We start from the raw sequence: 12,378 nt of genomic DNA, 5'->3' as shown, positions 1-12,378 counted from the left end.
GAAAAAGTTCTATTTTGGTCTCATCTGACCACATGACTTCCTCCCATGACTCCTCTGGATCATCCAGATGGTCGTTGGCAGACTTAAGACGGGCCTTGACATGTGCTGGTTTAAGCAGGGGAACCTTCCGGGCCATGCATGATTTCAAACCATGACGTCTTAGCGTATTACCAACAGTAAACTTGGAAACTGTGGTCCCAGCTCTTTTCAGGTCCTGGACCAGCTCCTCCTGTGTAGTTCTTGGCTGATTTCTCACCTTTCTTAGGATCACTGAGACCCCACAAGGGTTGATCCTGCATGGAGCCCCAGTCTGAGGGAGATTGACAGTCATGTTTAGCTTCTTCCAATTTCTAATGATTGATCCAACAGTGGACCTTTTTTCACCAAGCTGCTTGGACATGTCCCCGTAGCCCTTTCCAGCCTTGTGGAGGTGGACAATGTTGTGTCTAGTGTCTTTGGACAGCTCTTTGGTCTTTGCCATGTTAGCAGTTGGATTCTTACTGATTGTATGGGGTTGACAGATGTCTTCATGCAGCTAACCACCTCAAACAGGTGCATCTAATTTAGGATAATAAATGGAGTGGGGGGGGGGACATTTTGAAGACAGACTAACAGGTCTTTGAGGGTCAGAATTCTAGCTGATAGACAGGTCTTCAAATACTTATTTGCAGGTGTTTTATAAAAGTAAATAGTTAAAAATCATACATTGTGATTTCTGGATGTTTTTTTAGATTATGTCTCTCACAGTGGACATGCACCTACGAGGACAATTTCATACCTTCCATGATTTCCAAGTGGGAGAATTTTGCAAAATAGCAGGGTGTTCAAATACTTATTTCCCTCACTGTATCTCTCTCTCTCTGTCCATCTATCTATCGCTCTCTCTCTCTCTCTAACTATCTATCATTTTTGATCATCGAATGAATCAGAATGACATTTATCATTTTGGATCATTGAATGACTTGTTGGATGAATAGCATCAGAATGACATAATTTATTCATCTTATTCTCATCATCATACAGCAGTTAACTTATTTTAGACTCACTGCATATCAGTTCCCAGTTCATGTTCAATAAATTACATCATAACATTTAATCTTTCTTGTTGTTGATCCTTCACAGTGTCGTACATCCTCTGCTGCCATTTTATTTAAAGCAACCATCACACAAATAAAAAGTTATTCTTTTTAATGATTGTTAATGAACAACTGGAGGACCGATTGGTTCTTCTCAGGTTAATAATCCAACATTAGAGGTTATTATCCAGTTCATTATTAAAAAAGAACATCTCTCTGTCTATCTTTTTAATGGTTGTTAATGAACAGCTGGAGGACTGATTGTTTCTTCTTAGGTTAACATTCCAACATTAAAGGTTATTATACAGTTCATTATCATCTCTTCTCTGCTACAACTAAAGGTCCTTTATCAAATCCCAACATACATCTTTCATAATCTTTACAATCAAGAGCTGGAAGAGATTATGTGTTTGTTGGATCATTTATCATAAATGGATTTCTATATTAAATCATCACTTGTTATTCATATTATTAAATCTTTCCACACTGTAACCACAGTGCAAATACGTCTCTTTTAAAGTCTTCGGTCAGTTTCTTTTAAAGTCTTCGGTCAGTTGTCCAACTTTCCAGCAATGCAGTCGTAACCATGGAAACCACACTTCCTGCCAGCGACTTGACAGCCAAAACTCAGAGCCTCCTGCAAACTTCCACCTACGGTTGAAAAATGATTTCTTTTAGTAAAATGTAAAAATAACACAAAACAAAATTAATGGGTCTGCAGGTCGAGATCTTCTAAGATCTGATCTGAGACGTGAAGTAAAGGGTCCACTTTCTTCTTTCAGAATACAAAACTAATCCCAAGAACGCTGGGACACTGTACAAATTGTGAGTAAAAACAGGAATTGTATAATTTACAAATCTCATAAACTTATATTTTATTCACAATAGAATAAAGATTAAATCTCTCTCCATCTCATGGGCCCACCACCTGTGGGAGGAACCAGTGGGGTCGGGTGCGCTGCCACATGGGTGGTGGCGAAGGTCAGGGGCTTTGACGGACCAGACCTGGGCGGCAGATGCTGGCTCTGGGGACGTGGAATGTCACCTCTCTGTGGGGGAAGGAGCCGGAACTTGTACGGGAGGTGGAGCGCTACCAGTTAGATCTGGTGGGGCTTACCTCTACGCACAGTCTTGGTTCTGGAACCATACTCCTGGATAGGGGTTGGACTCTGTCCTACTCCGGAGTTGCCCAGGGTGTGAGGCGCCGGGCGAGTGTGGGGATACTCACACGTCCCCGGCTGAGCGCCGTTGCGTTGGAGTTTACCCCGGTGGAGAAGAGGGTCGCCTCCCTACGCCTGCGGGTGATGGGGGGGGGGAACTCTGACTGTTGTTTCTGCATATGCACCAAACAAGAGTTCGGAGTATTCGGCCTTCTTGGAGATCCTGAATGGAGTCCTGTATGGGGCTCCTGTAGGGGACTCCATAGTTCTGCTGGGGGACTTCAACGCACACGTGGGTGATGGAGATACTTGGAGAGGCGTGATTGGGAGGAACGGCCTCCCTGATCTGAACCAGAGTGGTTGTCTGTTATTGGACTTCTGTGCTAGTTGTGGATTGTCCATTACAAACACCATGTTCGAACATAGGGATGCTCATAAGTGTACGTGGTACCAGAGCACCCTAGGCCAAAGGTCAATGATCGATTTTATAATCGTTTCATCTGATCTGAGGCCGTATGTTTTGGACACTCGGGTGAAGAGAGGGGCAGAGCTTTCAACTGATCACCATCTGGTGGTGAGTTGGGTCAGGGGTTGGGGGAGGACTCTGGACAGACCTGGTAAGCCCAAACGCGTAGTGCGGGTAAATTGGGAACATCTGGAGGATGCCCCTGTCCAACGGACTTTCAATTCACACCTCAAGCGGAGCTTTCAGGCATCCCTGTGGAGGCTGGGGGCATTGAACCTGAGTGGACAATGTTCAAAGTTTCCATTGCTGAAGCAGTGGCGGTGAGCTGTGGTCTTAGGGTCTTAGGTGACTCAAAGGGCTGTAACCCACGAACACCCTGGTGGTCACCGTTGGTCAGGGAAGCCGTCCAACTGAGGAAGAAGTCTTTCCGGGTTATGTTATCCCGGAGGACACCGGAGACAGTTGCAAGGCACAGACGGGCCCGAAGGTCTGCAGCCTCTGTAGTGACAGAGGCAAAGCAGCGGGTGTGAGAGAAGTTCGGAGAAGACATGGAGAAGGACTTTCGGTCGGCACCAAGGTGCTTCTAGAAAACCGTTCGCCACCTCAGGAGGGGGAAGCGGGGAATCATCCAAGCTGTTTACAGTAAGTATGGGACGTTGTTGACCTAAACTGGGGAGGTAATAGAGCGGTGGAAGGAGCACTTTGAGGAACTCCTAAATCCAGCTGACACGCCCTTTGTCGTAGATGCAGAGCTGGAGGATGATGGGGGATTTTTGTCTATTTCCCTTGTGGAAGTCGCTGAGGTAGTCAAACAGCTCCACAGCGGCAAAGCCCCAGGGATGATGAGATACGTCCAGAAATGCTGAAAGCTCTGGGTGTGGAGGGGCTGTCTTGGTTGGCACGCCTCTTCAACATTGCGTGGAAGTCTGGGACAGTGCCTAAGGAGTGGTAAACTGGGGCGGTGGTTCCCCTCTTTAAAAAGGGGGACCAGAGGGTGTGCGCCAATTACAGGGGTATCACACTTCTCAGCCTCCCTGGTAAAGTCTGCTCCAAGGTGCTGGAAAGGAGGGTTCGGCAGATAGTCGAACCTCGGATTGAAGAGTAACAATGCTGATTCAGTCCTGGCAGTGTAACAACGGATCAGATCTTAACTCTCGCAAGGATCTTGGAGGGGGCCTGGGAGTATGCCCAACCAGTCTACACATGTTTTGTGGATCTGGAGAAGGCGTATAACCGGGTCCCCTGGGAGAAATTGTGGGAGGTGCTGCGGGAGTATGGGGTGAGTGGGTCCCTTCTCAGGGCCATCCAATCTCTTTATGACCAAAGCGAGAGCTGTGTCCGGGTTCTTGGCAGTAAGTCTGACTTGTTCCAGGTGAGGTTTGGCCTCCGCCAGGGCTGCGCTTTTTCACCAATCCTGTTTGTAATATTTATGGACAGGATATTGAGGCGTAGTTGGGGCGGGGAGGGGTTGTAGTTCGGTGGGCTCGGGATCTCATTGCTGCTTTTTGCAGATGATGTGGTCTTGATAGCGTCATCGGTCTGTGACCTTCAGCACTCACTGGATCGGTTCGAAGTCGAGTGTAAAGCGGCTAGGATGAGGATCTGCACCTCTAAATCTGAGGCCATGGTTCTCAGCAGGAAACAGATGGAATGCTTTCTTTGGGTAGGGAACGAGTCCTTACCCCAAGTGAAGGAGTTTAAGTACCTCGGGGTCTTGTTCGCGAGTGAGGGGACCATGGAGCGTGAGATTGGTCGGAGAATCGGAGCAGCGGGTGTGGTATTACATTCAGTTTATCGCACCGTTGTGACGAAAAGGGAGCTGAGCCAAAAGGCAAAGCTCTCGATCTACCGAGCAATTTTCGTTTCTACCCTCACCTATGGTCATGAAGGCTGGGTCATGACCAAAAGAACGAGATCCAGGGTAGAAGCGGCCGAAATGGGTTTCCTCAGGAGGGTGGCTCGCGTCTCCCTTAGAGATAGGGTGAGAAGCTCAATCATCCGAGAGGAGCTCGGACTAGAGCCGCTGCTCCTTCGCGTTGAAGGGAGCCAGTTGAGGTGGTTTGGGCATCTGGTAAGGATGCCTCCTGGGCGGTGGGAGGTGTTCCAGGCACGTCCAGCTGGAGGGAGGCCTCGGGGAAGACCCAGGACTAGGTGGAGAGATGATATCTCTAACCTGGCCTGGGAACGTCTTGGGATCCCCCAGTCAGAGCTGGTTGATGTGGCTCGGGAAAGGGAAGTTTGGGGTCCCCTACTGGAGCTGCTGCCCCCGCAACCCGATACCGGATAAGCGGATGAAGATGGATGGATGGATGGATAGATAAAGATAAAATATCAAATGTTGACATTGACACATTTTTAAATGTCATGCCAAACATTGGCTCATTTTGGATTTTAATAAGAGCTACACATTCCAAAAAAGTTGCGACAGGCAGCAATAAGTGTACGGAATAGTTCAAATTACATAAGGAACAGCTGGAGGAGTAGTCTGCAACTCATTAGGTCAAAGGTCAACATGATTGGGTAAAAAAAGGATATGTTCATTACATTATTAAAAAGCCTCTTAGAGTGGGAGGGTCTCTCAGAAGTCAACATGGGCCCAGGATCACCAAGCCCCCCCCAATGCTGTGACGGAAAACATTGGGGCAATATCAGAAAGGAGCTTCTCAGTTATTTTATTTCTAAGTTATCATCATTTACAGCGCATAATATCATCCAAAGATTCAGAGAATCTGGAAAAATCTCTGTGTGTAAGGGTCAAGGCCGGCGACCCATACTGGGTGCTTGTGATCTTCGGGCCCTTGGACGGCTCAGAATCACTTACAGGAATGGTACTGGAATGGAAATCCCAAAATGGCTTAGGAATACTTCCAGAAAACATGTAGATGAACACAGCCCACTGTGCCATTCAGACTTCATGGGTCAAAAAAGAAGCCATATCTAAACAGGATCCAGAAGATCAGGCATTCTCTCTGGGTCAAGGCTAATTTAAAGTGGAAAAGTGTTCTCTGGTCAGACCAATCCAATTATAAAGCTTTTTTTGGAAAACTGGGACAACATGTCATCCGGACTAAAGAGAACTTAGTTCAGAAGCCTTCATCTCTGATGGTCTGGGGCTGCATGGGTGCGGGGGCCATGGGCGGCTTCCACATGTGGAAAGGCATCAACGCTTATAGGTATACCCTAGCGTAGAGCAACATATTCTCCATTCCAGACGGTGTCTCTTTCAGGGAGCACCTGGCATCATCAACGCTGAAAGGTATATCTTGTTATAGAGCACCATATGCTCCCATCTATACGGTGTCTCCTTCAGGAAAGACCTGGCATTGTCCAACATGAGGATGCCAGCCCACACACTGCATCAGTTCCAACATCATGGCTACGTAGAAGAAGGATTCACAACTGAGACAGTTAAGCAACTAGACGCCTGAATTAGACTGTGACAATGTTCTTGTTCCTAAACTGGAGCAATGTGCCTCCTCCGTCCCCAGACCTTCCTGTTCCTAAACTGGAGCAACTTATCTCTTCCGTCCCCAGATGTTTTTAGACTGTTAGAAAGAGAAGACGGGACCCCACACAGTGGTAAATATAGCCTGGTCCCAACATGTCTCCTCTGTCCCAAGACGTTTGCAGACAGTTAGAAAGAGGGGACTTCACACAGTGGTAAACAGGGCCTTGTCCGATCTAATTTGAGATGTGTTGTGTTCAACTTGTTTTTTCCTTAAAATTTTACATTTTCTCAGTTTCAACATAATATTGAAATTTGAAACTTCCACATCTTTGCATTCTGTTATTATTCACAATTTGTACAGTGTCCCAACTTTTCTGGCATTGGGTTTGTAAACGTCATGTACGTGGTCCTTCTTTAACACAAAGCTGACATATGGTGTCCATAGTCACTTAAAAAAAATCATAAACCTTAGTATTCCATTGATTGTTTGAATCTCTATTTAATACTGTCAAAATACACAAAACAATCTTTAAAACAAACATCTAAATGTCAGAAAACTAAAAGACTAAAATCACATTTATATGCTGGAATATGACATGAAACATCTAGTGCTTATGTCTCAGTGTTGGACAAATAATGGACGGGACAGTTTTAACCGCAAACATCTAGTACTTATGTCTCAGCATTGGACAAATAACGGACAAGATAAGTCCTCATTTTAAGGTCTCATCGGACATTTTCACAGCCTTCAGAAAACTGTTCGCAAGTCGGACAGTTTCAACATGAAACATCTATTACATAGGTCTCAGCGTTGGATAGTGAAATGTCTCAGCGTTGGACAGTGAAATGTCTCAGCATTGGACATCGAAATGTCTCAGCATTGGACAGTGACATGTCTCACCATTGGACAGGGTGAAGATGACGGCGGCGTTGAAAGTGTCTCCGGCTCCCAGAGTGTCAACGAGAGTTTCAGGAGGAAAAGCGTCCGAATGTAAGACCAAACCATCAGGACCCAAAGCATCTGCTCCCTTTTCTGCCCAGGCACAGATCAGGACAGCTCTAAGAAACAGACAGGTCAGAGAAATATAGAGAGAGACTGAGAGAGAGTAAACTTGCTACTGTCATATTTTCTCTCAGCTGACGTTTGACCTCCGCTCACCCTGGTTTGACCCGACTGTAGAGTCCTCTAACGGCAGCTTCAGCTGACAGGAAGCCCAGGTGACGAGCCACGTCCTTACTGACAAACACCTGAAGAAGACATAAAACCCGTGAAGGACACATTAAACACCTGAAGAAGACATGAAAACCCTGAAGACATGAAAACCCTGAAGGACACATGAAACACCTGAAAAAGACATGAAAAACCTGAAGAAGACATGAAAACCCTGAAGACATGAAAACTCTGAAGGACACATAAAACACATGAATAAGAAATCAAAACCCTGAAGAATAGAAAACTAGTCCCATTCAGACCAAAGACTCATGACGAGATGGAACCTCAACCCCAGCTAACTTTAACCCTAGCTAACTTTAACCCTAGCAAACCTCAACCCTAGCTGATCCTAACCCTAGCTAATGCTAAGCCTAACCATAGCTAATGCTAACCCTAGCTAATGTTGACCAACCCTAGCCCGTCTTCTTTTACATAAAAGGCCTTCAGACATGATGTTAAAGGAGACTTAAAGATAAAAAGCCTTCGATATGATGTTAAAGGAGACTTAAAGATAAAACGCCTTCAGATATGATGTTAAAGGAGACTTAGGCTGAATCCCATTTCTCTGTCTTACCCCTACCCCTTGCCCCTTGCCCCTACCACTTGGCCCTTGAAACCAAGGGGTAAGGGATAGGGGTGAAAACATATCCCTTTGAAATGGGACACCACTTGGTTACATCAACATACAGAATTAATCACAAACTTACAAGATACAGTCTCTGTATGTTGACTGTGTGGGTATGGACAACAGTGTCATATGCATTTATATATTTTATAGTTATTTTATGTTCACTGTGGTGGTGCAGAGGCAGATGTTCTTATCTGTTTAGTACTTAGGTCTGTTTGCAATACATCTGTGTATACATGTATCATGTGTACATACATATACACCATGTATACATGGTGTGTTGTATATCTGTTTCAGTTATCACCGTTTGAATGTCATTGATGTTCACAAAAACATTTTGTTAACAAAAATCGGTCTTTATTTCTGATGAACTGAACATAACCGGGAAAAACATTACATAAAATGATGTTACAGAACCATTATCAATTATTAGAACCCCAACTAACATGTCACACATATGGAAAGGCACTCATATGTGTAAAACTAAAAAAATACACACAAGAGCACAAACAATCAAATTATTTACAGCTGTTCTGATATTCCAGACCATTCTGATGCCTGTTGGTCTGTAACCACCCCTCACCCCCCCACATTTCATCAGTGTCTCATATCAAAACCAACAACAACATACAAGTGCATGATCAATGAACAGATTAATTACAAATTATTAAAATAATACAGCACCAATGCAATAATGAATGGGTACAACATGAACACATGAATTAGGAAACTTCTGCGTTTTCAGCCCCAAAGTGGACCAGCTGCTGTGTCCTCCGGGGTCCCTGTGTGATACAGGACGGTACATGTAAAGCACATAGCTATGTATCATAGACCGTTAATATTAATATAAATAGCTATACAATCCATGCGATGTATACAGTCCATTCAAGGCAGAGAAATGCAGGACTGTTGTGCAAATCAACGTTAGCGTTAGCAATTAGCGTTATCGATTAACGTTAGCATTTCAAGCTAGCGATTTTTTTAAAGTTCAGTTAGGAACATGGTTGCAGTATATATGTACAGGACTGCATAGACCACAAAACAAGACTATCGTAACTTTAAAATCAATTATTTAAGCCGAAAGTACTTACATTTATGTGTCTCTCTGGTCGATGCGGCAGCTACAGTTGCTTGTGTGTTTGCAAGTGAGGTTGCGTCCACACTTGGTTTCTAGGGGTATACACCCCTCGGTCTATCCCCTACCCTTAACAATTGGGTCAGCACTAGGTCCCGCGTGACCGCGCAAAAGCTAGGGTAAGGGGAAGGGGTAAGACAGAGAAATGAGATTCAGCCTCATAGATAAAAGGCCTTCAGATATGAAGTTAAAGAAGACTTGTAGATAAAAGGCCTTCAATATGATGTTAAAGGAGACTTTTAGATAAAAGGTGTATCGTCTTTTACGCAATGGGAGTGAGAAGGTTTAAGATGGACAGATGTTTGAGGGTTTGAAAGACTCGCACCAAATCACCGTGAGGAAACAGCTGATTCAGCGTCTCTCTGGTCTTCTCTATCTCCACGGAGACGGTGATTTTCTGTTGCTGTGGCAACATGCTGTTATACATCCCAACCTGCTGGATCATCTTCACCTGCTCTTCTGCATTTCGGCCCTGTAACACCAGGTAACTCTGTTACTAACCCTGTATGAGTTAATCACATTTAGACTAACACCAGGTACCTCTGTTACTAACCCTGTATGAGTTAATCACATTTAGACTTTAACACCAGGTAACTGTTATTAACCCTGTATGAGTTAATCACATTTAGACTAACACCAGGTACCTCTGTTACTAACCCTGAATGATCTAGGGCAGGGGTCTTCAACGTTTTCCAGGCCAAGGACCCCCAAACTAATGGCGAGATTGAGCGGGGACCCCCTAATTATATATATTGTATAAAATTGTGTCATATCAAACTGGCTTGAAAGAGCTCCTGTGTGTTGCTGAATGTGTGCATTGATGACTGAAAGACATCTTCTGCCTCCATTTATCTGTTTACTACAGTGTGTTGAATTCATGTTAATGTGTATTTAAAGAGATTTCAATTAGTGGAACAAATTGCGGGGGGGGGAATATAAAAAAAAGTCTGGGTTAGTCTGATTAGCCTGGTTTAGCCTGTGTTAAGGTTAGACTGGGTAAGCCTGGTTCAGCTCACCTCCCAGTGGATCCAGCTGAACTGACCCAGGTCGATTCTAGAGAAATCCTCCACAGTGACATCAGGAAGGTTCCTGGTGGACAGGAAGTGATGTCACTTCAGTCCGTCACTCAAAGTCTCAGCTTGATGACATCACTATGACATCATCAGGCCGAGGACTAACTGACCAACTGAAGTACCTTGTTAATAACCTATATAACATATATTATAGAATAATATTCTAACACTTTCTAATTAAAGGTGATTGATTCATGGGTCTGTCAGGACTAACGATGTCTAATTAAGGGTCCGTTTCATTTTTTGTATTATGTGTCGCTTCCTTCTTTGAAAAAGTTGAGTTTACTGCTGATGCACCAGGCCGATTAACAAGCTTGGAGTCTGTCAGCATCAGTATCGGCTGCTCAGACTCCATGAAAAAATCAGTTGTAATCGGTGCATTTCAACAATTTACAGAAAACATTTATTTGTATCTTTAAAACACATGTATAGCTACATTTAATTTCATCAGTTTAGAAGAAAACTCCTTACAGACGGCAGATTACAGAACATATTTCATCATATTTCAGTGTGAATCAGAGATATTACTGGGAATCAATAAACAGTATAAATTATAAATTATGTTAAACGAATCAGCGTTGATGAATTAATCCCAAACCACTGCAGAGGCTCCAACTGACTAAAGCTATGAGCTTGTGATGAAGCCCAAAAAATATCGTCGATAGGAATGAAAGATATCATCGATATGAGTAATAAAAGACGTTGATAGGAATAATAAACTATATCCTTGATAGGAATAATAAAATATATTGTGTGTTTGTGCTAAGCTAACTACATCCTCATGGCCATGATATCAATATCCATCTCAAACGATGTTGAATTCTTAAATGTACAAAGTGACGAGACGAAGTAATGATGTAGGATGGGTGTTTATTTTCTTTCATTAGTGGAACCTACTTCACCTCTTCACAAACTCTAATTTTCTGTTTTTCTTCATTTTTTCACACAGACAAAGATAAAAGTCAGCTGACCCGCACTCCATCTGATTGGTCGATCCATACAAATAAAATACAATCCTCACTATCTGATCAAAGTCTGGGTAAGGAAGAGGTCTAACTCATAGCCACGTGACCTCAAAGGTCAACATTAACTTATAACTCACGTAGCTAATAACTAATAACTAACGTCAGTCATTAACCCTAAATCATACAAGTAGTTTTGTTGCATAAACCTAACAATGAGTCTGCTCTTTAAAAAGCTGTTCCAGGAGTCAAGACCTTGCGTCCAGAGGCGTCCAGACCTGGCGTCCAGACCTGGAGTCCGTCGGACGAGGCGTTTTCAGGACATCAAAAGCTTACTCTGCAGTGGTTCATTACACCAGGATCAGGAGTTCATGCTTCCTTCAGGCTGGTGGTTCATTAGACCAGGATCAGGAGTTCATGCTTCCTTCAGGCGGGTCAAACAGCGTTCACAAAACACCTCAGTATGTTTATATTTATCATCCTGTACCACAAGATGGGTGGAGCTTAAACCGGATTGTTATGGTTAACATCATGTGGGTGGTCGGAGCTAGCTACAAGTATGTTTTGACAAAACAGACAAATCCAAATCCTGCGGTTGATGGGGGGGGGGGGATGTGACTGTTGTTTGTGCAAATGCACCAAACAAGAATTCGTCCTGGATGGGGATGGAGTCCAGTATGGGGCTCCAGTAGGGGACTCCATAGTTCTGATGGCGGACTTTAACGCACGTGGGCGATGATGGAGATACATCAAGAGGCTGATTGGGAGGAACGGCTCTTTGACCTGCACCAGAGTGGTGGTCTGATTTTGGACTTCTGGTCTAGTCATGGATTATCCATAACAAACACCATGTTCAAGCATAGCGTGCTCATAAGTGTACGTGGTACCAGAGCTCCCTAGGGTTATCATAAGTGTATGTGGTACCAGAGCACCCTAGGGTGCTCATAAGTCCACGTTGTACCACAGCACCCTAGGGTGCTCATAAGTGTACGTGGTACCAGAGCACCCTAGGGTGCTCATAAGTGTACGTGGTACCACAGCACACTAGGCCGAAGGTCAATGATCGATTTTATAATGGTTTCATCTGATCTGAGGCCATATGTTTTGGACACTCGGGTGAAAAGAGAGGAGGAGCTGTCAACTGATTGCCACACTGATTGCCAAGTTGGTTGGGGGTAGGGAGCTCTGGACAGACCTGGTGGGGGGCGGGGGGGGGG

The 12,378-nt window shown here is 44.3% G+C and overlaps 1 protein-coding gene across 8 annotated transcripts in view; it reads right to left on the bottom strand.

Moving 5' to 3' along the window:
- Positions 1 to 1,262: 1,262 nt before the first annotated feature.
- Positions 1,263 to 12,378, bottom strand: part of khk (ketohexokinase) — a 16,321-nt gene continuing 5,205 nt past the window's right edge. For 7 of the 8 annotated variants that reach the window (XM_034866410.1, XM_034866413.1, XM_034866409.1 and 4 more), the window contains 5 exons: positions 10,143 to 10,215; positions 9,452 to 9,598; positions 7,310 to 7,398; positions 7,052 to 7,209; positions 1,487 to 1,727 (listed from right to left, as the gene is read on the bottom strand). In XM_034866410.1, coding sequence (XP_034722301.1) covers positions 1,627 to 1,727; positions 7,052 to 7,209; positions 7,310 to 7,398; positions 9,452 to 9,598; positions 10,143 to 10,215 — 568 coding nt within the window. In that variant the 3' untranslated portion in view covers positions 1,487 to 1,626. Of the gene's footprint in view, positions 1,728 to 7,051; positions 7,210 to 7,309; positions 7,399 to 9,451; positions 9,599 to 10,142; positions 10,216 to 12,378 lie in introns of all 8 variants that reach the window. The other variant, XM_034866414.1, reaches the window with a different exon arrangement.

Source organism: Etheostoma cragini, unplaced genomic scaffold (assembly GCF_013103735.1).
Source record: "Etheostoma cragini isolate CJK2018 unplaced genomic scaffold, CSU_Ecrag_1.0 ScbMSFa_632, whole genome shotgun sequence".
NCBI classification, from domain to species: Eukaryota; Metazoa; Chordata; class Actinopteri; order Perciformes; family Percidae; genus Etheostoma; species Etheostoma cragini.
Note: the sequence above shows the minus strand (reverse complement) of the source record. Positions and strands in the feature narration are given on the sequence as shown.